Below are 27149 nucleotides of genomic sequence, written 5' to 3'. Positions count from 1 at the left end.
CGACCAAAAAATTTTCAATTTTTGCGGTTGTATAAAAACAAGAACACATGTGATTTTTACCTTCAGTAAAATTTTCTGGTTAGGTTCAGAATTCATATGACTTCAGATCTTCCAGGCCTACTTCGATTTGTCCAACTCGGGTTAGAAGAGTCTATCGAGTTTACTCGACTGACAACCGAACCCTCGAGTTTGACCTTTTGAACCTACCTCGACATGAACCCTGGGTTGGGGCAGGTTGCTTCGAGTTTCAAGATGGCGTCAAGTAGTTGCAACAAATAAAAGTGATACAAATAAACTGGTATTTGACAAAACACAGCCGAAGAATAAAGCTGACAAGGGGAATTTATTATTCCATATATTTCGGAATCAGCCAATATTGTTCATGTGTATATTTGGTCCTCAAATCTCTTCAACTTCGTACTTTATTTGACCTTTTATAACATTTTTGATTCGAGAGTAACTGATGAGTCTTTTGTAGACGAAACGCGCGTCTGGCGTAAATATTAATTTTTATTCCTGGTATCTATGATGAGATTATTATCAGCTGAAGGTGGTGGTTAGAAATAAAATAGAAATTAATTGTTTTTATTTGAACGATTTTTTTTCATTTTTTTTTTTTTAACTCACTAACAAACTATTTTTCAAAAGCAAACAGGATCAGGACTTTTCTTTGTGAAACACTATGTAATATTTTTTTATTTTAATGCTCAGCAAAAAACAATTTTTTCACCTCCATTATAATAGTCAACTCGATGGAAGAGTTTTTACTTCGATTCGGAACGGTTGCACACATGCACATTAGCACTGACCTTTCAACTAGAGTTAACCAGAGTTGGACGAATCAAAGTAGGCCCCACATGTTCAAGATCTGCTTTCAATTCAATGAATCTGAACTTTTTCTATAGCCAGAAAAATTGAAAAAAATATTGAATATGTTTGATATTTTAAAAGAACAAGTGGGAGACAGCAACAAAACAGTCTGAATGCCAACCGAGACAACATGTCTACTTAAGCAAGAAAAAAATCATAACAATTAATGGCAAAGTTTGGCATATCTAAATATCTATAAAACAAACGATATTGGCAAATCTGACTTAAAAAATTTCAATGCTCATCAAAATTCAAAATGCAGTGTCTGGACCTTTATATAAGTTAACAGAATAAGATCTAACTGTGATAAAGCAACCTTATAACAGGAAGCCATAATTTTACATTCAACAATTGCATGACTGGATATATTGAGTACATTTTTGTCATAAAAAAAATATAAAAAAATTTCATGTTGTGGCTCTTTAAAATCTTTTACTAATTTTTCTGATTGGTACTTAGTCTTCAATGAACTAACAATACAAAATCAGTAGTTTGATTTACTTACAGAAAAGTTATAAATAATTATGAGAAAAAAATTCATCTGTACTATAAATGTTAATTTGATTTCTTATGCTCTGTGTTGTGAAATGAGGTATTACTTTATTTACCAATTTTTGATGCCATGGTTTTATTGTTCCAAAAAAATCTCTGATTGACCAGTTCAAAGAAATTTTCATTATGTTTCCAAAATACATCTTTAAGTTTTTCAATAACCTCCTTCTGTATGTGAGGATGAGAGCGACCTTTTGACCCTGATAAACACTTTTGGTATGCTGTATCTGTTTTTACACAATAAAAACCTTTAGTAGCATTGTAAACAAAGTCCGATTGAGGTATTGCATGTCTTACTCCAAGGAATGATTCAACTTTATAGACCTCAGGATAAGGATCGGCTATCAGCTGATCACCATCCACAATGTGAATTTGGTTTAATGGGAAATATTTCAACCAATTTTTCATGTAAACATCATAATATGATCTTTGAACTGGTTTAAAGTTCATATCAATATTTCCAGTTTTAGGATTAAGAACTAATTCCTCAAAAGGTTTCACTTCCAATCCCATATCCAGTCCTTTAAAGTTCAGCTGCAGTTGATCCGAGATAGTCCGTTGTACTGGGTCCCTGACAATAAGTAGTATCTTGATGGTAGAGTTCATACTATAAACTCTACCAGGAACACTGGATTCAGTAAAATATGCAGGTGATTTTTCTATTGTCAGTTGGTCTGGAAATGAGTATGGCATTTGCTTTTGATACCATCCATATCCAAAATCATAATTTTCTTGATTATCAAAAAAATGCACTTCATACTGAGCCGTTTGAATATCTGGATGAACTTTAAGATAAGTGAGTAACGCTCTTGTTCCTGCCTTCCTAGCTCCAATGATAATACAATGAGGTAGTCGGCGCTTGGTAAGTCTAATATGGACCTTCCGATTATCATATTTATTACATATACCGCTATGACTATAGCATGTTACTAGTAGTCCAATTAATGTTACAATAAGTATGAAGAAATAGGTGAACAATTTACGTGGAGTACAACATCTGGAACATACTTCTGTTTTATTCGATAGCTGTGTATATTTCACATCTTGGTAATTCATTCTTCCATTCGTCACTTCCTGAAAAAGAAAATATATATTTCAGTGACCATCATTTTCTTGTCAATTCTACCTATAAATGGAGCTTTGATTTACTCAATTATGCAATATCATATTTATAATCTACAATCTGGCACATTCCTACAAATTCTTTATCATATCATTTTTATATGACACATCCATTTATCAGCAGTTTGTTTTTGAGTTATTTCTCTTTGGATAAAGAATATAACTAAGTTGGTGTAATTTCCCTAATTGAGATTTATGACACATGAGAGGATCTATTTTCCATATCAGCCCCCAGACATGAATTCAGAGTTTGCTCTATTGTGTCCATCAGTTTATTTCTAACAGTCTTTTATCTAAATTGTTTCTGCAAAAAGAATGTTTTTGCATGGAATTCAATAACCATATAGTGCAACAATTAATGAATGGTTATTATCTATTTTGAATTTATTGAACCATAAAACTGATTTTTGACTCTTCACATTGAATAATCCGTGAAGCAGATTATGTAAAATGTGAAGAGTCAAAAATTAGTTTTATGGTTCAATAAAATAAAAATAATCATTGCCATTCATTATAAATAAATTTCTATCAAAAATAAGGCTCAAAGAACTTTTTATATTAACACAAGAGTGCACACACTGAAATGTCTCGCCTTCTTTACTAATCATTGATATTATGTTGATAGTCCTAAGTATAAAGCGTTATTACAACTGTCACATAAACTTAACATTAAACAAGATAGTTAAACAAAGACCAATGAACCATGAAAATGAGGTCAAGGTCAGATGAACCATGCAAGGCAGACATGTACAGCTAACAATGCTTCCATACAACAAATATAGTTGACCTATTACTTATAGTTTAAGAAAAATAGACCAAAACACAAAAACTTAACACTGTCCAATGAACAATGCAATTGAGGTCATGGTCAAATAAAACCTGCAGGACTGACATATAGATCATAATATATTTCCATACACCAAATATAGTTGACCTTTGGCATATAATATTAGATAAAAAGATCAAAACTTAAAAACTTAACTTTGAACACTGAACAATGAAAATGAGGTCAAGGTCAGATGACATCTGCCCGCTAGACATGTAAACCTTACAATCATTCCATACAACAAATATAGTAGACCTATTGCATAAAGTATGAGAAAAACAGACCAAAACACAAAAACTTAACTATAACCACTGAACCATGAAAATGAGGTCAAGGTCAGATGATACCTGCCAGTTGGACATGTACACCTTCCAGTCCTTCCATACACCAAATATACTAGCCCTATTGCTTATAGTATCTGAGATATGGACTTGACCACCAAAACTTAACCTTGTCCACTGATCCATGAAATGAGGTCGAGGTCAAGTGAAAACTGTCTGACGGGCATGAGGACCTTGCAAGGTACGCACATACCAAATATAGTTATTCTATTACTTATAATAAGATAGAATTCAACGTTACAAAAATTCTGAACTTTTTTTTCAAGTGGTCACTGAACCATGAAAATGAGGTCAAGGACATTGGACATGTGACTGACGGAAACTTTGTAACATGAGGCATCTATATACAAAATATGAAGCATCCAGGTCTTCCACCTTCTAAAATATATAGCTTTTAAGAAGTGAGCTAACACCGCCGCCACCGGATCATTATCCCTATGTCGAGCTTTCTGCAACAAAAGTTGCAGGCTCGACAAAAAACAACGTACACACATGTTGGCGTATGAATGCTCAACGTCAGAGTGGGCGTGTCGCCATCAAAATTGACAACATTGAAAATAAAACTAATAATTTTAACCAATCAGAAGACAGTAAATACACCAAATTTATTTATTACATGATAATTTGTTTTTCTTCTAGTAACGTCAAGTTCCTATCAAAATTCAAGGCTTGTGGCTTTATCTTATTCTGATGACCATTAGAACAGCTTTTATTATAAAACAGTTATCTATACAAAGTTGACTAAAACAACTCTTGACATTTAATAGTGGTCATTCTATAGACAGATCATCCATTTTCATAATTGTAAAGATTACACCAAACCACAATAAATGTCTACAATTTCATTCATGTATTTTTATGAATGACACAGAACAGTGGTATCAAACCAGAGAATAAATGGCTGGGTATCTCTAGAGATTATCAAAATGAAATAGATTTCCATGAAATCAAATAGTTTTCAAACAACAGTTCTTAGATAGCAGTTTATACTACACATCTCTATCAATAATTCTCAAACCAGAATGAGAATTCCAACAGAAACTGAAGAATAGAATACAGGTTATTTTAGCCAATGTAAAACACAGTTTTCTGACTAATGCAGATGAAAATTATTTATTTGAAATACTTTAATATATTATTTAAGAATGCAATTGCGATAACTGCTACAAAATATGAAAGACTGGTATTTGATTAAGATACCACACTGCCGCTGGCACTAAGTCTGTTTGTACAAACACGGCTTCAAATTATTAGTTTTATGTCAAAATTGGTAATTTGTTCACTTTTTACCATGCTAAAAATCAACAATGGTGAACCAAAATCTCTAACGGAAAAATCAATCCCAATTGAATAGATCTTACAAATATTGCTAACTATAAACTACCTGATAAAATCAACGACGATTAAATTAGGCCTCCAGAAGTCTTAAAACATCAACTTGTCTGAATAAACTAACAATCTGGCCATCATACAGTAGTATTATAGGACTTCCGTTAACGATTCTCTACAATCAATTCTAACTACTTCTCCGTTACACAGCTTTTAAAAGATTTGTTCTCAGTATCTCAAATGGCTAAAAACTTGTCCATTCATTCTCATCATTTCACAGTTTTTGTCAGAAATTTCAATAAAGTCATTGATCACACAGTTAGGGAGAAATTAGGTCTAAGACTTACATTAGTTCTGAGCAATTTGACTATTTGCAGCTTTTGTCACGGCATTGAGAGTTTTTTTTATACAGGACAAAGTAAAACTAGAACATAACAATAATCCTTAACTAGAATTCTGACCAATCCCACATTATAAGGATTTTATTTACTACTTTATGACGTCAAGACAGAAACTCAACACAACTAAGGAAACAAATTAAATAGGCCAGACAGAAGTAGAAACTGGACACTTAGTAGATGGATCCCAATCTAAAAATATAAACATGTCTGATATAATATGCATCTTTACTGACTATTATTCACTGGACTACTCTGTCCTCTCAATAATGAAGGAAACAGCCAAACAAGACATGGTCAAACACAACAAACAAAACTATCAAGCATATCCCTCTTACATACACTTTTCATTTTACTTACAAAATAAGAAGATTTCTCCTAAATCTCAAGAGAATAAAAATGTGGTAATTGTAACATTGAAGTTTGTGAATGATGAAATTGGTTGTCAAGTTTTATCTAACAAGCAATGTTTCATCAGTTCACTGCACTTTTTTACATTCTATTTGTGGAATGCAGGAAGGTATTATCAGGTTTTTGCATCGTTCATAAAACTTTACTTAGAACTCGTAGCATAGAATCTTTGCTGGAAACACCAAATGAAATAATTTGACTGGTTGATTTTTGAGTCTATAGTACGATAATCATGCTTGAAAGTTTTATGGACGCCTGTTCTGGTATATATTTTGAAGAACTGTAGAATAGAAGAATATTGAAATAACAGTTCATGAAAACTGCAGTAAAAACCAGCATGTCCTTTTAAATACTATACAACCCTTAATATTAATCAGGTTTATCATCGCAATGAGAAATCTGTGAAACTTATTGCTCTACCATTTTTAAATAAAGTTATACAGATTAGACTGGTGGTTTTCCCGTTTGAATGGTTTTACACTAGTAAGTTTTTTTGGGCCTCTTATAGCTTGCTGTTCAGTGTGAGCTAAGGCTCTGTGTTGATGACCGTACCTTAACCTATAATGGTTAACTTTAATAAAATGTGACTTGGATGGAGAGTTGTCTCACTGGCACTCATACCACATCTTCCTATATTTATTAAATTACTACCTTCAACTTTGACTACTACTTTGACATTTTTAAATAACCTTGAATATAAGTTCTTATACAGGCTACTTTTGGAGGCACAGGGCTGTTTCATTATTGATATATATGTATTCTAAAGCTTTTTTTTCTGCTTATATGAAATTCTTTTTAATTCCATATTGTTAAAAAAGTAGAAAAACGTTTCCTCTATTAGAATATCAATACTGTTTACATAACAAGAAAGTTAAGGTACAGTCCTTATCAATTAATTAAAATGTTTACATATACCTTTCCCACAAAAAAACAAAAAGCCAAGGTTCATTGCTGAATGTATATTAAATTAAAGCCTTAATAGTTCTTTTCAATAAATAACATTATACCCAGCCAGTAAAGTTAATCAAAAGTTTATTGCATTTTCCCAATAATAAAGAATATCCTTATAAGTTTTGAAATGTAATTTACAAGTTACAGAAATTGCGGATTTTTAACTACAAATCTCATAACCTATGTATAAAAAATTTGCCGTCAACAACAACTTTCAATTTTTCGTCATTATTTTCAAAGATATAAATAAATTGACTACAAAGTTTGAAAAATATTTAAGTATTCAGTTGTGTTGATTATCTTTTTTGTCCTATTCTTTTGCACAGTATTTCAGGCAAGATTTCATTATTTGGTGTATGGTACAGAACTTTAGCTGAGAATGGAAAACGGGAATGTGTCAAGAGACAAAACCTGACCAAAGAGCAGAAGACAGCCTATGGCCACCATGGATCTTTAACACAGCAAGAAAATCCCCCACCCAGAGCCCACCTTCAGCTGGATCCTTAACAATTATGTATACTAGTTCAGAAAAAACTGTTTTGCACTGTCGAAACTAAATCTGCATGTTTAAAGAAACACTTTTCTTTGTGGAGATCCCCTAACATGTTTTTTCTTGTTTATCACTTACTACTCCTTTGCAACCTTAAAAGATATCAGCTGAATTTTCAAAATAGCTGGGTCTTTATTCCACAAACTGAAATGTTAGAATTTATTTGATAATAGAAGGATGAGTGATAAAGAGTTAAGCTACAAATTGTTCAGAATTTGACTTACAAGGCTTCATACATATAAAAAATATCTCTTTTTCCCCAATTCATCACACATTTTTTATCATGTTTATTAGGTAACATCAGATAAACATATACAGATGACAATGACAAATCATTCTTTTATTCTATAACTACTTCCAGAATGGTGGAAGTCACCTTTAATCTGTGTATTCAGTGTGAAAAAAAAACTTTTTCATCTAACAATCCCATCAAAACATTTGTATAATGCCTCATGCCTAACTGTTCTGCTGAGATTTAACATTGTCTGATGTCTCAAAATACCACTGAAATGTTTGTTTAATGCCTGATGTCTAACAGTTCTACTAAAGAATTGGTACAACTTGTCTGATGTCTAACAGTCCTACTAAAAAATTGATACAACTTGTCCGATGTCTAACAGTTCTACTAATGAGTTGGTACAACTTGTCTGATGTCTAACAGTCCTACTAAATAATTGGTACAACTTGTTCGATGTCTAACAGTCCTACTAAAGAATTGGTACAACTTGTCTGATGTCTAACAGTTCTACTAAAGAATTGGTACAACTTGTCCGATGTCTAACAGTCCTACTAAATAGTTGGTACAACTTGTCTGATGTCTAACAGTCCTACTAAATAATTGGTACAACTTGTCCGATGTCTAACAGTCCTACTAAAGAATTGGTACAACTTGTCTGATGTCTAACAGTTCTACTAAAGAATTGGTACAACTTGTCCGATGTCTAACAGTCCTACTAAATAGTTGGTACAACTTGTCTGATGTCTAACAGTCCTACTAAATAATTGGTACAACTTGTCCGATGTCTAACAGTCCTACTAAATAGTTGGTACAACTTGTCTGATGTCTAACAGTCCTACTAAATAATTGGTACAACTTGTCCGATGTCTAACAGTCCTACTAAATAATTGGTACAACTTGTCCGATGTCTAACAGTCCTACTAAAGAATTGGTACAACTTGTCTGATGTCTAACAGTTCTACTAATGAGTTGATACAACTTGTCTGATGTCTAACAGTCCTACTAAATAATTGGTACACCTTGTCTGATGTCTAACAGTCCTACTAAAGAATTGATATAACTTGTCTGATAATTTACAATGCTTTGTACAATTTTCTGGTCCACTTAACAAGTAGAATACCCCATGTTTATGGTACTACAGATGATATTGTTGGTTCTAAAACAATCTTTTTTGTTTTTTAGCATCCTGGTTTTAAAAATGTTTAAAAACAGTGATTTCTTGATGTTGCTATTATGAGTTGGTCTTTTTCTTTCCTTTTTTTGTGTGCATATATTATAACCCATTTCTTTACAAGCTACTTTTTTTTATTCTTGACATGTTAAATCGTTTGGAGTTTATTTTCAGGTCAATAAAAAGTAAATGTCCTTCAGGACTACATAAGATTTTGAAAGATTTTGCATACAACTTGAACATAACACAAGATAAGGTTAGTATCAAGAAGTGCTTTTCTTGCTATTTCTTTTGTTTTGTATTTAAAGAAATGATTTTGTTCTAGTGTAATGCAGTATTCTTTTAGCACATCATTCACTTGAGTTCGTGTTTATTCTAACATGTCTAATGGAGTGTATTCTAATCATCAAGTGTTAGGAACTTAAACTGAACTCTCAATTTTTTTGATTTAGTGAAATCAATTATCATAAAACAATTATGACCATGTATATTATTAATTGATAATAGAAGATAATATGCATTAAAGATCAGTTTTCATTTATTTCCAGAACAAAATTAAAAATAATAAGTTATTGCCACATGATACAAAACTATATCAGAAAGATATATATAAAGTCAAACAATGAAAACTTTATCTCCAGGAAATTATTTCTATTTTCAATTTTAATAAAGTCTAGGGCATAAACAAAATATAAGACATGTTTAAAGATATATATATATTTATTCTGAGTTCTGATCACACGACCAAGACGTCCAGTATCTACAACAATACTGACAATACATATACACATTCTCACCACGACTACAGAACTACCTCATTCTCACCACTCATAATTCTATTACTACCTATATATTGTAGGTCTCTTCACCTACATCTCCTCAATGACATACACTGTAAAGCACTGAAGGCAGAGAGACTCACAATACAGCAAGAACTCTATAGGTACTGCTTAATTGCACATATTGTTTTTATGAAACATGAATGAAAGTTTACTGAGTTCTTTGTTTATGACTGCTTCTTTTTATGCTAAACTGCATCTTTAATCCACAAACAGTCCTGTAAACTAAGACTGTTTTAATTGTGTTAGTCATGTAAAATAATCTTTGTTTTATATGCTTTTGAAACATCTGGCTGAAAACAGATTTTTTTATGCATTATCGTCATATTTACTTTGAAAAAATTGTTTCCCCTAAAGCTCTCTTTAAACAAGGGTCCAGCTTGCCATACAAAGATCTATTCACATATTATACTTTTAGAATCTTAGACTGTTCATGACAACTATCAATGATAAAATAATAATATGATTTACATCCAAAATAAGAAAATCCTTGTAAAAAAACATAATAACCTCATTAATGATTGATATTACTTATAGTCTATTTGCCAATTACTGATCTGATTATGTAACAGAGGTTGTTTCCCTCTACCAAATAAAGACTGGTTCTATACGGGACAAATGGGTTGCTGCAGATGCAAAGCTGGATTTGTTGAAAGTCTTTTTTAATAAAAAAAAAATGTTTATTGATGTCGAAAGTTCTTAACTTTTCAAAAGATAAAATGGACAAACTTTTAAGATTTCACGAAGAAAATTTGTTATAGGGGTAAATTCAGTAAATAAATATACTTCATAAGGGACTGCCCATTTTAGGGAGAGCTTCCTGTATAAAAGTGAGGTCCTGTGCTCTTCTGATTGGTAGATAATGTTTGTAATAAATATTTTTGGATAGATGAACCAAAACTAGAGTTAAAAAGAAATTAAAAATAAATGTTGAATGTACTAATTATTTTTACTACAGGGTTAAAAAGTAATGGGGGTCAGTAAAGGAATTAAATGCGAATCTACAGTGTTTGTAAACAAGGCCATGTGAATGCAAAAAAATGCTGCATGACCCTATGTTTTTATTGTTGCAAAAGAAAGGGCTACATTTGTACTTTCATGAATGATATATGGAAGCTTTTAATTTCTAAAGGTAAATTAGGTATAAATTTAATTCAAGACATAGGCATTAAAGTCAATGGGAGATTTTTTTTACTGAATTTACCCCTATATCTACTAGCTCTTCATTGACGCTGAAAATGTATGTCCTTCCTGAAGGTAAGGTCAACTCAAAATAAGGATATCTAATTGCATGGTCAATTACAGAATTGGCAGATTAGACAATTGTCAATCTGGACATTTAAAAATAACCTCCCAAAAATGTTACAAATTTGTCACTAGAAATCTGAAAAAATTCTCATTTATTACAAAAATAATAAATCTAACAAAAACAGCATGTTTTCAATTTTTATTGAAAATGTTATCTCCTCCTAAAGACAGTAATTACAAATATTTGTGAAAAAGGAGCTGTTAGTTCTATACTTTGTTTTATATAATCTGTAGACTAGATTTGTAAAATAGAAATAAAGTTTTTGTAAGTATAAAGTTTTATAAATTAAAGGAGATGTTTAGTATATGTCAATGAGACAACAACCTAACAGCACAATAAAACCAATAAAACCAATAAAATCAGGGTCAAGTGGAATTTTTTTTTTTACAATTTTAACCTGCAATAAATGCCAAAGTCATTAAACTCGAGTCTGGGAGGGAAAAAATTATCTAAATCATAACTGGTACATATTGTGAGATACAATGATGTAAAAGTTTTTAAGACCAAGGTGTTTATATAAAGTATAGTGTACAGAGGGCAACAATAAATCACAACTGTCGCCTATTTCTATGTAATTTGTTTAGTAGAGTTCAAGGAGACTTATAATTCAAGGCAGTAACTTTACAGTTACATCACTCAAACTCACTTCTAATTTATTGGCCATGACATTTCTGGTGAGAAAAGTCACCTTTTGACCCAAAGTCAATAGACTCAAAGTTAGTATTTTCTACCTGTGAGGAGAATTTTTTCTGGGTAAGTATATTCTACCTGTGGGGCAATCTTTGAAATGACAAAGATGCATTTAACATAGTGCAATAAAAATGTATATGGGTATTTGATTTGTATTATCATATGCTTCCATGCGGTTCATAATTTAGAGAAAATTAAAATAGTTTTACCTTTTTAAATGAAGTTAATCAACAGGAGAAAAACCTTAAGATTTTAGTGCTTTCACTGCAGGATCTTTTTGGTTACATAATAGAATAGAATTTCACAGATATGACAAGTAGGATTCTTTAATTAAGTTGCTTGCTTCCTGTATTCATTAATCATATCATGGAAGTCAAATGAAATATTACACTTCCATTATCGTCTCTAGACAAAAATAGAAAATAAATGAGGAATATGTCCACGGGACAGAGATGATGCTCCCTCTTGAAAATAAATTTTTAAAGGGACATTACTCAAGAATGGTAAAATTTACTCTAGTCAAACTTGTACTTGTTCAGAGTTTCATTACATTTGGTTGATCAAACTTCAGTTAGAGAACTCTACATGAATTTTCTGGTTTTATCCGTGGTTTTTTTCTTTCTTCTTTAGATGGAAAACTCTTTCATTTATTCCTATGTACTAGTTTCTCTTTGTTGTGATGTATTATTATTTTATATTTAGTCTATTCCTTATACCCTAGGAAAACCACAGCTGTTTTTGTGATTTACTATTTTTGCTACAATACACAAACAATACCTACAATTGATATATTCAGGGCACATTGTTTGTGTACCTAACACATCTTTTTAGTTATTAAACCTGAACATTTAGTGACTGCATTATTTTCAAACAGACATTTTTCATTGTCAAAATTACAATAACATCTGAAGATCATAAATCTAAGAATTTGGCACTATAAAAAACCCAGATTACAGCAGATGATTAAGTTCATCAAATATAAAAGCAGAAAAGGCTGCCAGGAAACAAGTTACTGTGTAAGATAACAAAATTACATTACAAAATCTGAATCACCAAAAAATCCCCTCAAACGTAGAATACAATCATCTGTTACAACATTGTACAAACAATAAATGTGAAATAATATAATGTCATAAATATTCAAAATAAGGCCCTATAAAAAAACATAATCAAATGTGGCAATAAAAAAACTGAGTTCTTTAGGTATTTTTTTTTAATTCAATATGATTTCTTCAAAAATTTAAGTATGAGAAGCTCAGTTCTTGTAGAATATTTATCCTTGGTCAGCGAAATTCTTACAAATTTTGACTCTGGTCAAATTAATGATGAATATCATAATAAAATGTAAAAAAACAAATAATGGCTGGCAGTGTATAAATAAAAACACTGAGGTAATCTTAAAATACATATAAAACTTAATCAAAAAGTTATAATATCCTGTTGAGATCTACACTTTACAATGATTATGTGTTTGCAATCAACACTTTACAATGATTTGTGTTGTTATAACGCTCACACCATGTACACAGAATACTGATTTTTCTCAAGTTTAATGAAAAGCTAGCATGATATGATATGAATATTGCACATCTGTTACGATAGTCAGTTACAGTCATTCATACAATAGAGATTATGTGTCAGAAACACACAAATATTGAATATGGTAACAGTTTGTCATGGATATGATCATCTATACCAACAATATTTATAAATCTTTTGGGAAGTGTTTTTCTTAAGAATTTTCTTAAGAATAATTTATGAAAATTCAGCTCCTTGTAATGAACACTATTTCTTTGCAAAAGTATTGAACACATTCTACTTCATTTAAAAAAAAAAGCACATTTTTACAATCTATCAAAATTTCAACTCCATTTGAATGTTCTATTGATCATTTTAAATAATTTTTCATTGTGAGGTTTAAAGAACTTGTTTAATTTTCTAATAACACTCGGGTGAGTTCCAGGATGTGGTCTTCCTTTGGTTGCACCAAGACACTTTTCCATGCTGCCCTGCTTTTTACAGAAAAATCCTCTTGTTTTGTTGAAATAAAAATTGTCTTGTGTAATACGATGTTCTAATCCTAAGAATGATTCTACATGTTTTATTTCTGACACTGGATCAAGAATGAGATTGTCCCCGTCCACAATTAAAATCTGCTCTCGTTTAAACACTCGTAGCCACCGCTCAAAATGATGATGATATATACTAATACGAACAGCTTTATAATCTGTATTAATTTCTCCTGTATAAGGATCTATCACTAATTCTTCGATTTTCTGGAAGGTGACACCTTTAGCCAATTTATTGTAATACACTTGAGTATAGTCAGAAAGCACTCTGGTTGTGGGGTTACGTAGAACTACTATTAATTTTATAGTACTATTCATCATAGATATTCTTTCTGGAACTTTATCCGTTATAAAATATCTTGGACTTTTCTCTACAGTAATTTGTTCAGGGTAAGAGTATGGCATATGTTTTCTATACCATTCTAACCCTAAGTTATATTTTTCATCTTCATCAAAGAAATGCATTTCATGTTCGGCATTTTGAACCTGAGGGTGTAGTCCTATAAATTCCAACAAAGCTCTTGTTCCACACTTCCGAACTCCAAAAATAATACATTGAGGAAATCGTCTTTTTGTTCCGACTGGATGAAATTTCTCTGAAAATTGATCCTGTTCAAGAAGTTTTCTGAATTTGATAGAATCTTCGTAAATAATATTGTTCATATTTAAATCCCTCCATGCTATTGTGTTGGAGTATATAGATATATTGAGTATAATAAAGACAACACAGACAATAACAACAGCGTGTTTCCACTGCTGTCTCATAGTGCCGTCTGCTGCACAGTAATCATAATTTACATATCTCCCTCCTCTGGTGTAAAAAGTCCACTTGAAGTTTGACATTCTTTGTAAAACATGTTGCTTTCATTCCTTTTCTCTGTGCTACATCTATAAAACATGAGAAAATTATGTTAAACATGTTTAATATGCAACATATATATAGTAAGTGATACAAAGTGATGTATATTATAAATGTTACAACTTGCAATGAAATAAACCTCCTCATCTAAGTACTATTCATATCTAAGTACAGTGTGTCAAATTCACAAAAAAAAACAATTTCATATTTGAGTACAGTTTCATATCTAAGTACAGTTTTTCTCAAGTTTCTCTAATGCACTCAAATATAAATTCACATCAGCATTTCACATTCTAGATTGATAGAGATGACACTTGAGCCATCTAAAAGATACTGGGTTTATTCAAACAGATACTTAGTCCAGAATTTTCTGATTAACATTTTAAATAACTGATCAAAAATGTCAGTATCATCATCTTTATCAGTGGATTTGGACAGAACTATCCAGAACCCAAAAAGGCCTCAAATTATCAATTAACCTCCATTTCAAACTAGTTTAAAATAAAACAGTTGAACTGTAGTAGTTATTAAGAATTCAGACACAGTGGCATGTTTAAAATGTCAGTATTAAGTAGTCCTTTCAAACAATATGTACTGAATGTGAACTATTAATTACAACAGTAGTTTACAAACAAAACTCACTTAATGTCATATAAAACATATAATTGTTTGTGACAAAGGATAAAATCAAAATAAAACAAAGAAATAACATTTCAATTGATAATAAATGAAAAGGTGAAAAATTATGAGATTCCTGCCCTCCGTTCTAATGACTGTTTGGGAAAACTAAATTATGACATTAACTTACTTTTATATGAGTGTAAATATACCATTAAGTTCACCTGTCATTTTTCAATTAAAAATTTACTAGAAATGTTCTCTACTTATTGACATTTTTTGCAATTAACAACAACAAAAACATGTGCTTACCCTTTAAAATCACATGGAAATGATTATTCAATTCAATTCTTTATTACTTAAATTACATTATGCTTATCAGTGCAATAAATACAAATACATTTTATATTACACAACAATTAAAGTCTACCGCTTGAAAAGGTCATATCTTTAGAAATAAATGCTGAAATATCTTGCTTTTTCAAGCATACAGTATTTGTGTATCCCTCCCCCCTCTTATTTCAATAAGTGCAATCTAGATCAACTCTCCTCAAAACTTTTACAATAGTAAAGTTCTAACTATATGTTCTACCAAAGCTTTTATTGTGCTTTAGTGAAGATGTGCATACCAATCTAATTTTGTTCATCAAGAAAACTGACTACAATATCTTTTCGAAATGGACCTTTTTAGAAGAAAAACAAAATATTTTCTCATGACAACATATCGTTTATTCTGAATGCACATGTCAGCTATGTCAGAAACAGACGTTTTCATAAAACTGAAACACAAACTTTATTTTCTGGGACAAAACCAACCTTGTCTTCAGCTTATAATATAATAACTTTGTCTACTTGAAAATTGAAAGTCCATTTATTTCAATAAAGAAAGAAAATGAAGGCTGAAAACCAATAAGCGCCATATCTTTTTACGAAAACAGCATCCGTGGTAAACGAACATTAGTTAATTAATGAAATCCTGGCAGGATTCGTCTGTGATTAACAAGGTAAAATTGACTTAATTATTCCAGTGCAAAAAGTCTCAATAAATACATGAAAAATAAAAAAGATAAAAAGCTCATTTAAAAGTAATATAAAATAGTGAGGTGATAAGACCTGGGAGTACAGGTGATGTCCAGGTGTTATATCAAGGACAGATAACAATCTTATTATTATAACTGTCAAATGAAGGATCTTGGATAAATGATACTATAATTATCTTTCATTAATTAAAGGGTAAAAGTATCCTTAATGTCCTTCTTGTTTAAAATCTACATGGAAACTGGAGTCAACTTCTTATTTTTAACACATACATTCAGGAGCAGGCATCGAAATATTCATAGGATACATTTTCTAGATTTAAAAAAAATCTAATTTTCTGACTTTACAAAATAGGAACTTTTTTATAGCATTTGATCGCAAATGTTCTCGTATCATTTATTACTTTGCGTTTGAATATATTATGAATATTTGTTGTTTATACAAAATGAAGTAAACCCCAGCACTACTTCTAAATTCACATTTAATCAACTTCTTTGCTTAAACATTTACGAATTTTTCTCACATTAATTTCTAAAACTGTTAATGAAAGCAAATAAAGCAATTTTTTTAATTTCAACTCTACTAACCTTTTTTTCATTTGTACCTTTTATCTAAATAGTACATCTAAGGTGTAAAGTGCTGAATATACTAAGATGACAAAGAAGACTACTTACTAACACAATTCAAAGAGAACTAATCAAAGGAACCAAAAAATCTGCTAAATCACAAGTGTCAAAAGAGGGAATTATCAATGGAGATACATGTATATAAAACACACTTCAAAACTGATTTTCATTGTGTACAAACACTTTGATAACTGATTTTATCACCTGGGAAAATTAATAAATTTACCATTGGTGTTATAAATGAAGATTTTGTCATGTATGTCTGTGTGGACAGGTGGTCAACATTGCAGGAGACCAATAATACTTATCTATACTGGTCAAGTCATTTTGACACACTGCTGAAATATTGACCATTGGAGATTTAATTTCCTAAATCAGGGCCAATATATTAAAACATAATTGTCAAAAAAAGTTCAAAAAGTCTTTGATCAAGTACAAAGCTTTATAGTTGATGATTTGAACTATATTTGAACCAACTTCAAAGAAAACTGCTTAAACCAAAGCAAGATTGCAGTATACCAAGTACTTTCATATAAGTTAGGATTACAATTTTCTATTCAAGGACTAATCAAATCCTTCGGAGGAAAAAATATTGGGAAGAAGAAAATCCAAAAAAAAAGTGAAACAAAGTAGAAAAATAAAATGAAGAGCCATGAATTTTGCACAGTATTTGTGTATCAAAATAAATGAATCATTGTATCCATTCTAATTGCCGAAATATCCTTCATTTATAAAGATATTTTTGACAGATATGCACGTCCCCATGTACACCGCATCCTGTTGCTGATAAGGATAAACATGTATAATTTTCTTTTTTAATTTTGATGATTGTATCTAAATAACTATTTGAGTCACAATTTTGAAAAGCAAATTTTCACTAAACAAGTACACATTTTTCTTTAGAGGACAGCTGAAGCCTGCCTCTTGGTGCAAGATTTTCTTGGTGGCCTTCAACTATTTTCTGCTCTTTAAGGTGACACATTCACCATGTCCATTCTCAATTTTTTTCATTTATAAACTTAACTTGAAAATTACAGGGTATTTATAACAAAGAACCTAATATGCAAATCTTTGAAAAAATAAATAATGAAAAATATACAATAATTGTTTTGTGACGTCAACAAATGTTGTCAATTAAACTTACCACTTTAACTCCCCGTTAATTCCATCAACACAGCTGAGAAATTTAATTCCAACAAAATGCACAAATAAAAACTCAATCACTTAAATTAAAGTAACAAGAAAATTTAAATGATTTCCTCGACTTTGTGAAGCATTGTGATCGTAAGATCAATACAATAATGTTATACACTGGTCCTGTGACATTTGTCAAAACATTGACAGACAAATTAAAGGGTGAAAGTTTGAAAAGTGAGGAAATTAGATAAGTACTAGTTAGGTTATATTGAAAGTCATTGAAGTAAATCAGGCCAATGAAACGTGAACTGGGGCCTCTAACAAATTATCAATACCCAATGTCTCCGGAAATCTTATAGGTTTTAAACCTCCCTTTTTCAATATTGTTTCTTTACTCATAAAAACATACAAAAAGTGCACATAAAAATGAGAGACAACATTTACAACCCTTTGTTATGATTTAAAAGTAGTGTGCAAGTAGGAAGTGAAATAAAAAAAATTATGCTCAATATTTTGCTCTTATAATGAAGATCTTTTGAGTAGTACTCTATGAAAAATATATTTGAGATATTTTTAGAGCAAAGTCATTGAAAAAACAATCTAAACAATACTAAATCAAGGAAAATAAGATGAGAGGGTCACAATGCAAGCCATTGCCATTTTGGGGTTTTAGTATTTTGGTAGAATTCAGTTAGCCGTAATAAATTCTGTAAGACATAAAAAAAAAGTAAAATAACAAAAATACTAAACTCAATAGAAAATTCATAAAGGAAGGTCCCTAATAATACAAATGGCCATGCCAAAATCACAAATAACTATCATGATGTAACTTAGCTGACTTTGTACAATAAAAATCAGGATATAATGTCTGGTATGATTGCCAATGAGAGAACTATTCACCTGTGTTTACCTCTCTAAATAAGTACCACAATGCTCTATTAAAACAATGTGTTGAGTATAAATTTATTTGTACCTTCATAATGTGTAAGATTCCAAAATATTATCCATTTATATTCTACTGTGTGTATGACACATGCATATTACTTCCAAGATAGAATCTGCTTTAATCATTTTGTTTCTTACACAAAATTAATAAAATAAACAATACAAATTCAATATATATTATATATATACTATTTTTTTGTGGTATTAGTACATTTTCGAATTTCAAAAACTCCATCTTTTAAAATAGATTGTAATATTAAGAGAAGAAAAAACGTACCTCCATCTAACCATCAATTTCTTTAAACAGTAAACAAACAAGATGTTTGTTGCACAGCTGTTAGATAAAACACCTCAGTGATCCTGAACGTGTTACTATAATAAGGGCACACAGTTGTGCTTCACTGATACTATCGATAAAAAACTCATTTACTTTTTCACAAAATATCATTTCTTCATTTGAATGTTTTTTATGTAAAAGCAACTGAACTGTGCCAACCAAGTATTGCATAAAATATCACTGCTGTGAATTCTATAGAAACATTGAATGACCAAAAAACATCTGTAGAACAAAGAAACAATGAAATGCAATATTTCCTTCTCTAAACAGTTATGATTTATCAAAAATTGAAATTGATTTCTGAAATTTCTTTTACAACGCTACTTTTAAACTGAAAGAGAAATCTTTTATTTCCTAAGTTTTAAGCCTTAACAATCAGAATATTCTTCTAACCCAGGTCTCCAATTTGTATTAATCATATAAATTAAAGATGAAATCAAATCATGCTTCAGTAATCACATGATCAAATCATACAATCATCAGTATCAAATGTCAATATCAAATTTAATTGAAATCGGTTGAGGAACAAAACAACAATATGTTTACTATGGGACAGCCTTTTAAAGGTAAAACATGTGCTACCTCTAATGAACATACACCACACACATCAATGATTTAAGTTTATACATAGAAATTGGAAATACAACCTCAGTGAAAAATAAAATATCTACAATGTATCAGTAATTTAGACAAATTCAAATTTCAATCACATATGTGTTTGGATGACAGTCATGACACTTATGTCATTGCCTAACGAATCATTAAGAATTCCAAACATATTCAAACAACAGAAACTTGAACTGAAACTCAATAGCATACACTTATTTACCAGGCATAACTAAAATAATTTGCACAATGGCTGTTATCTCATGGAAAGCTTATCCTGATGAAAGGAAAATCAGCTCAATACCTAGGTAAAACAACAAGTCTCAATTTTAGCAACTGTTGGAGTTCAGAATAACAGAAGAAATACTTAGGATGTCATGGTTATGTAACCATGGAACTTTCATGACATTTTTTTTCCTTGAGGCTTCCGACAGAATAAAAACTCAATCTGCATGCCAGATTTAAAGTGTGATTATGCCCATTGAGTGGCCGAGGCATAAGAATACTAGAAATTTAGAAAATTAAAAAGCAATGTTCACACAAGATTATTACAATACCATCTCCATATAATAAAAGTCATTTGTTGCATAGCATGTCAGAAATAATTCTTCTGTAACCAGAGATACATGCTTGCAAAGTTTACTGAATATAAAATAGTCTTTTATTTGTTATGAAATTAATAAAAAATTAATACACAGTTAAAAAATTCTGAACATAAAATAATTTTTAAATTGATCAGTAAAACCAGAATTCTGTACACACAACCAATAATCATTAGAAATAAAAACCTTTCAGGCAATAAATTTGGAAAAGAAAATTATAAGAACGGTTTGTAAATAACATAGGAATCTATTTTGGTCCAAATCGAAGCTCAGGACCTATCATTTTCCAATCAAAGTTAATAACTACTTACTGTAAGTGAAATCCTCAAGACTTTCCTTGGACATTGACAATAATCTAACTTATTATTCAATATTACAGCAAGAACTTATCTTAATCACTTTGTTCCTAGTAAGAATATTATGACCTATATCATACACTAACAGCACTATATTTAATCGGTTTTATCCAATTTTGGAAATTTTTCATCCGTGACAATGAATTAATGATGTTGAATTATCTAGCCCATTACCTGAAAAGTGATTCCTGGTAATACAATCTCCGGAGATATTCTATTTTATGGTATTGACAAACATCGATGCACATTTATGTAACTGTTAAATACAGAACAATTATTCAATGGATTATCTAACGAAACAACTGAGACATTACATTTGCTGTGATTTCCCCGCACAATAAATCTGTAGTCACTTTAATTGTCTCTGAGCATGAAATCTATCAATTATAACTTGTTACAAATAAATATTTCATTACACATTCAATCAAATAGGATTTAAAGTAACAAATGATGCATGAAAACAAATTGGTCAATACTAATCTATGACCCAACATCTAAAATGACTGTTGTTGGGTAATACATCCTTTTAATTTGTTGTACAGCAATGCAATTAATTACTCCCTAATATAAGTGTTAAAATTGGATTAATGTTATTTAAACTATATGGATTGATGTTTAATGCCACTGTCAACACTCTTGGCTACATCATTGTTTTTAACAAAGGAAGTCAAGAGTATTTGAGAAATTACAGAAAATTCAGACTCCTTGTCAATTGATAAGCTAACAAAAACTGTAGCTGAGCTACTTACAACACTATGAGGCCCTCACGACACAAGTCCAGAGAAACCCTATCCAAAAGAACTGATCCCCAATTCCAACCAGATGCTCTCCAGGGCGCAGCTTTATACCACAGCAGAGGTCAAACTCTGAACAGTTGGAGCAATTATGGACACAACATTTAAGCTTGATACAGCTCTGAATTTGGATTGTGATTAAATAGTTGACACAACATAGGTTTCTGACACAGAATGAATGTGGTCTAAGAACTTTAACTTAGAAACTTAAAAATTTTAAATTGGACATTTACCTATTATGGTCTAATATCCAAAATCTAAATACATGGTTAGATTCAGCATATCATAGAACCCCAAGAATTCTGGGCCCATAATCAAAAATCTAAGTACATGTTTAGATTCAGCATATCAAAGAACCCCAAGAATCCATTTTTTGTTAAAATCAAGCTAAGGTTAATTTACCCTTGGACCTTAATGTAGACCAATTTGAAAACAGGACCAAAATTTAAGAATCTGAATACACAGTTAGATTTGGCATATCAAAGAACCCCAATAATTCTTTTTTTGATGAAATCAAACCAAGTTTAATTTTGGACCCTTTTGGACCCTAATTTGTTGGGACCAAAACTCTCAAAATCAATCCCAACCTTCCTTTTGTGGTGATAAACCTTGTGTTAAAATTTCATAGATTTCTATTAACTTATACTAAAGTTATTGTGCAAAAAACAAGAAAAATGCTTATTTGGGACCTGTTTTTGGCCCCTAATTCCTAAACTGTTGGGACTAAAACTCCCAAAATTAATACTAAAGTTATTGTGCCAAAACCGAAAAAAATGCTTATTTGGGCCCTTTTTGGCCCCTAATTCCTAAACTGTTGTGACCAAAACACCCAAAATCAATCCCAACCTTCCATTTATGGTCATAAACCTTGTGTCTAAATTTCAAAGATTTCTACAAAAGTTAGAGTGCGAAAACCAAATGTCTTTTCGGACGATGACACTAACCTGATACCAATATACGACCAAAAAATTTTCAATTTTCCAAATATTTACCCACTAACCTTGTTTACTAGATTAAACCTCAAGGTTCTATGATTTATTGACTTGCAAATGGAAAGACAGAAATACACTTTGGCATTTATAGCGACTTTTATTCTAACCCTGTCAATGCAGTACACCAACAGTCAAATGACTTATCTTTTAACATCAAACTAATTTTCTCCTAATTAAAAGCTGTCCATCAAATGATATTATGACCTTCACCCCTGACCTTTATAGCTCAGAAATGTTTGTGCATAATATATTAAACACAACATAAACTAAAAGTCTTCCTTCAAAATGTTATTCATCATTTATTATGACATGCATAGTGAGCATAATACTACAAATTAATGTATTTAGTAAAAAAAAAGTATGCAACTTTTTACAGACATACAAACTATCTCCTATGTCTTTCTATCAGATTTTAAGACCTTTCTGAATATTCCTTGATTTTGTCCAAGGAGGTCATATGAGATCTCTAATAACTTTCTTGATTTGTCCTACTGATCAAAAGATGCCTTATTTTTTTTTTAAGGCAGATATTTCATTGGCTGATGTTACAAATACAAGAACAGAAAGTATAGCAGGGTGTTGTCAGTTCCTTGTGAGTAAAACGTTAATACAGCTAGGGCTTGTATTCAATCTGACTGCAGGTTAAACCAGGATTTTTACAACAATAAGCTTTATCTTACCAAAAGTGTAATGTCAATACAATGTTTCCTTATTTTTAATCCAAATACATGTACCACAAGAACCACATACCCATGAATGCTAATTTTACCCAAACTCAAGTTCTATGATCAAAACCACAATTCTGTTTCCAGTAAAACCAATTTTAATCCATTATCTCCTGTTTATTTAGAACTAAATATCATATGACATTTCACCAGAGACTTGTACCACACAACTTCCCCTAAAGTAATAAGTCTGTCCCTGTTTATAAAATATTCAAACAACTCCCCCTATAGCAAGACTATCAGCTGTATAGGAACCAATTATAGATTATTATAATATTTCACCCCAGGTGATTTATAAACTAATTAAGTTGGCCCCAGATGTTCTCTATCTTCTATAAACACCTTCCTAGATCTTATAAATAATCAATTAATTCAAATCTCAATATCTTACACATGATTAGTTACATATTCAACAGATGCAGCAGAAAAATTGATTTTAAACAAACAACTGCTTATCTTTCTGAACTTCCAATTTTTTATCATTTTTGCAAATTAAATATCATGCAGTTTTTATTTCAAAGATAAAATTGATAAAATGATTTTTTTAAATGTTTATCTTTAGTAAGTATGTGTCAATCAATATAAAGGAGACAAACAGTATATAAATAACAGTGTTTCTGTCTACAACAAAACAAAAACCCTTAACTCATTCTGACATAAAACATGTCTCAACCTTGAATTACAAAGTTTTTATCTTTAATATAATTCATGTCTAATCAGTCAGCACTTTTTAAAATTACAAATATACAAGCTTTTGTATTATTTTTCTTTACATTTTCTAGCATAAACATGGACCACTGCTCCATATATCTATACATGTACTACTGAAGGAAGACCACTGCTCAATACATCTATACATGTACTACTGAAGGAAGACCACTGCTCAATACATCTATACATGTACTACTGAAGGAAGACCACTGCTCAATACATCTATACATGTACTACTGAAGGAAGAGACTGATTTTGATAAGCTGCATCTCCTCTGAAACCATACGAAGGCAGAAACATTTGTGACATGACGTATAAATGAAGTGTTTTGGGTTTTTTTAAATTTTTCTTTGAGACAGTCATTTTTTTTTACAGAAAACCCCAAATTTTAAAACAATAACCCAATTCAGAGACCATTATCGATCCTTGTTTTTTTCATTTGCTCAGTTAATGTTATTAGGCCTCAAAATTCAAAACTCTTTGTTTCAACACTTGCCCAATTGTACCACAATTTTCAGAGAAATTTTCTACCAGTAGTAATACATTAATGTTAATACATATTATGGTAAAATATAAGGACCATTTATATATACAAACTATTTGCCTGTGGAATTAAATCAATCAATCAATCAATCAATCATATGTATATAGTGATATTATATGATTGTCCAGTATGATCTAAAAGAGATCCTCAATTTTGTTATAACTCTATACAACTATAAACTCAAATTATGTTCTAATTTTATACAACAATAAACATATTATATTCAGCCTGATCACAATTCCCCTGTTGTCAAACATAACGCTTTTATTTCAACAAATTTATATTATTTGTTGTAAATTGGACAGATTTCCATAAACTATCATGTTTTATTGACCAAAAAAGCCTTCCAAAAATCCTGATATTATGGCTGTGTGAATCTGATGGGAGATGTAAATTGTCTAACTATGATAAGTTGTCATAATTTACTACACATAGCAATTATCATATCCATATCATGTTTGTTAATATGTCGTAATCGGTGAATATTAAAGGTCTCTCCATAATAATTTCTTATGATTTAAAATCTTGAACTAAGTTTATCAGTCAAATGAAGCAGACAATTACATGGTAAAGTGAGAATTCATTGTCATGATGGCTACTTATTGCCATTTCAAATCAAAGTCCCAGAACCCCACCATTTAATTAAAAGTAACTGTGATGAAAGGAAACTGGGGCCTTGAACACTACACATTTACACAAAACTTAACCAAAGCTATTCCTAAAATGAAGACTCTTCTGTTTCCAATCCTCGACTTTCTTCAATGACAAGACCAACAAGAATGTTTTCACGGTACAAGATGCCCCACTCGGCACTTGCACTATCAATTTCTATGTTTAGTGGGCCATATAATTGGGGTAAAAACTCTTATTTGGCATTTAAATCTGAAAATCATATTATAGAGAACATGTTTACTAAGTTTCAAGTTGATTGTACTTCAACTTCATGAAAAACTACCTTGACCAAAAACTTTAACCTGAAATGGGACAGATGAACAGACGAATGAATGAACCAGAAAACATAATGCCCCTCTACTGTCGTAAGTGGGAAATAAAAATCTTCCCATATAACATGAACAATCTTCTATGACATACCTAGGAATTCAGTTACTGAATAGGGGAAAATATATATATATATATCTGAAATTGCTTATTTTTTCATTGAACTGAGACAGAATTATAATAATTTTACAAAAATGTAAAACCTGAATCAATAAGAGAAACCTCACAAATAGTTTTTTACAGAGACCCACAGTGACAACAGTAAGACTTAGAGATTAATCAGCCAGAAAATAAGTTTCTTTCCATAGACGATTCTTATAAAATATTGATGGTATCCTGGGTGAAACACATTATTTGTCTTGAATTTGTTTTACTGAATAATGATGGGTAATTACTAATGTCAAATATATACAGGTAATTACCAATTTATACTGTAATTAACTGAGTCAACTTTAATTAATCATGACATCAGAAAGAAGATCACATAATTCTTTGTTAAATGATGTAAACAAAGTTATTTACAATGCAAATAAGTTCTTTATTTGGTACAACAGAACAAGGAAACTAAAACTTATATAATTATTCAAAGAATTGCAGGAAATACTTATAGAACATGTATTTATTTTATGCTTTATTGTCTAATATCAACCCCTTTGACCGCGGGAAAACACAATTATTAACCAGATGCTCCGCAGGGCGCAGCTTTATACGACCGAAAAGGTCGAACCCTGAACAGTTGGGGCAAGTATGGACACAACATTTAAGCTTGATACAGCTCTGAATTTGGATTGTGATTAAATAGTTGACACAACATAGGTTTCTGACACAGAATGAATGTGGTCTAAGAACTTAAACTTAGAAAAATTTTAAATTGGACATTTACCTATTATGGTCTAATATCCAAAATCTAAATACATGGTTAGATTCAGCATATCATAGAACCCATAGAGTGCGAAAACCAAATGTCTTCGGACGACGCCAACGTGATACCAATATACGACCAAACAATTTTCAATTTTTGCTGTCGTATATAAACAATTGACCAGAAAATAACAGCAGGTCTTTCGTCATATTTTCAAAATCATAACTGTACATCATATAAGACTCACAGAAAATAACATTTGTTTTAAAAAGAAGCCACGATAAGACAAAAATTTTGTCTGTTGAATTCCAATAGTTTCAAAACAAATACCAGTATACATATTTTTGCCTTTGATTTGCATATTTGAATTTGTGCTTCAAAGTTGTTGTTATTAAAGAAAAACAGCAAACATGGTTTTATTTTTAGAGCTTGTCAACAAAGTCTATATACGAGCCAATGCCATCCTCCCAAAAAAGACATGTATTATACAAATATCTAAATGTTGGTAAAATATGGGTTTAGATTAAAGTCCTTTGACTAAATTCTAATTTTGCCAAACAACTGTGTATAAAAAAGCATTATCTTTTCAAGTATGCAAATTTTAACAAATGAATGACATTCCCATTCACATACAAATTTCCAGGAGTCATGCCGCATAAACCTTATGACATTCTATGGGTTGTTGCCTAACCCCTTTAATCAGTAGTTGTTGCCTAACCCCTTTAATCAGTA

The 27149-nt window shown here is 30.8% G+C and overlaps 2 protein-coding genes across 10 annotated transcripts in view; both read right to left on the bottom strand.

Moving 5' to 3' along the window:
• Positions 1-27149, bottom strand: part of LOC139502732 (uncharacterized) — an 81589-nt gene that overhangs the window by 11205 nt on the left and 43235 nt on the right. Inside the window, exon 3 of the mRNA XM_071292337.1 lies at positions 1474-2496. Coding sequence (XP_071148438.1) covers positions 1474-2496 — 1023 coding nt within the window. The remainder of the gene's footprint in view (positions 1-1473; positions 2497-27149) is intronic.
• Positions 9461-27149, bottom strand: part of LOC139503353 (heparan sulfate glucosamine 3-O-sulfotransferase 1-like) — a 52761-nt gene continuing 35072 nt past the window's right edge. For 6 of the 9 annotated variants that reach the window (XM_071293131.1, XM_071293125.1, XM_071293144.1 and 3 more), the window contains one exon: positions 11483-14554. In XM_071293131.1, the coding sequence (XP_071149232.1) occupies positions 13460-14509 (1050 nt within the window). In that variant the 5' untranslated portion in view covers positions 14510-14554 and the 3' untranslated portion in view covers positions 11483-13459. Of the gene's footprint in view, positions 14555-17951; positions 18181-19166; positions 19301-20745; positions 21148-27149 lie in introns of those variants that run through there. The other 3 variants (XM_071293166.1, XM_071293139.1, XM_071293159.1) reach the window with 3 other exon arrangements.

This window comes from Mytilus edulis, chromosome 1 (assembly GCF_963676685.1).
Source record: "Mytilus edulis chromosome 1, xbMytEdul2.2, whole genome shotgun sequence".
NCBI lineage: Eukaryota > Metazoa > Mollusca > Bivalvia > Mytilida > Mytilidae > Mytilus > Mytilus edulis.
The sequence above is the reverse complement of the archived record's forward strand: the minus strand, read 5'-3'. Positions and strand labels throughout refer to the sequence as shown.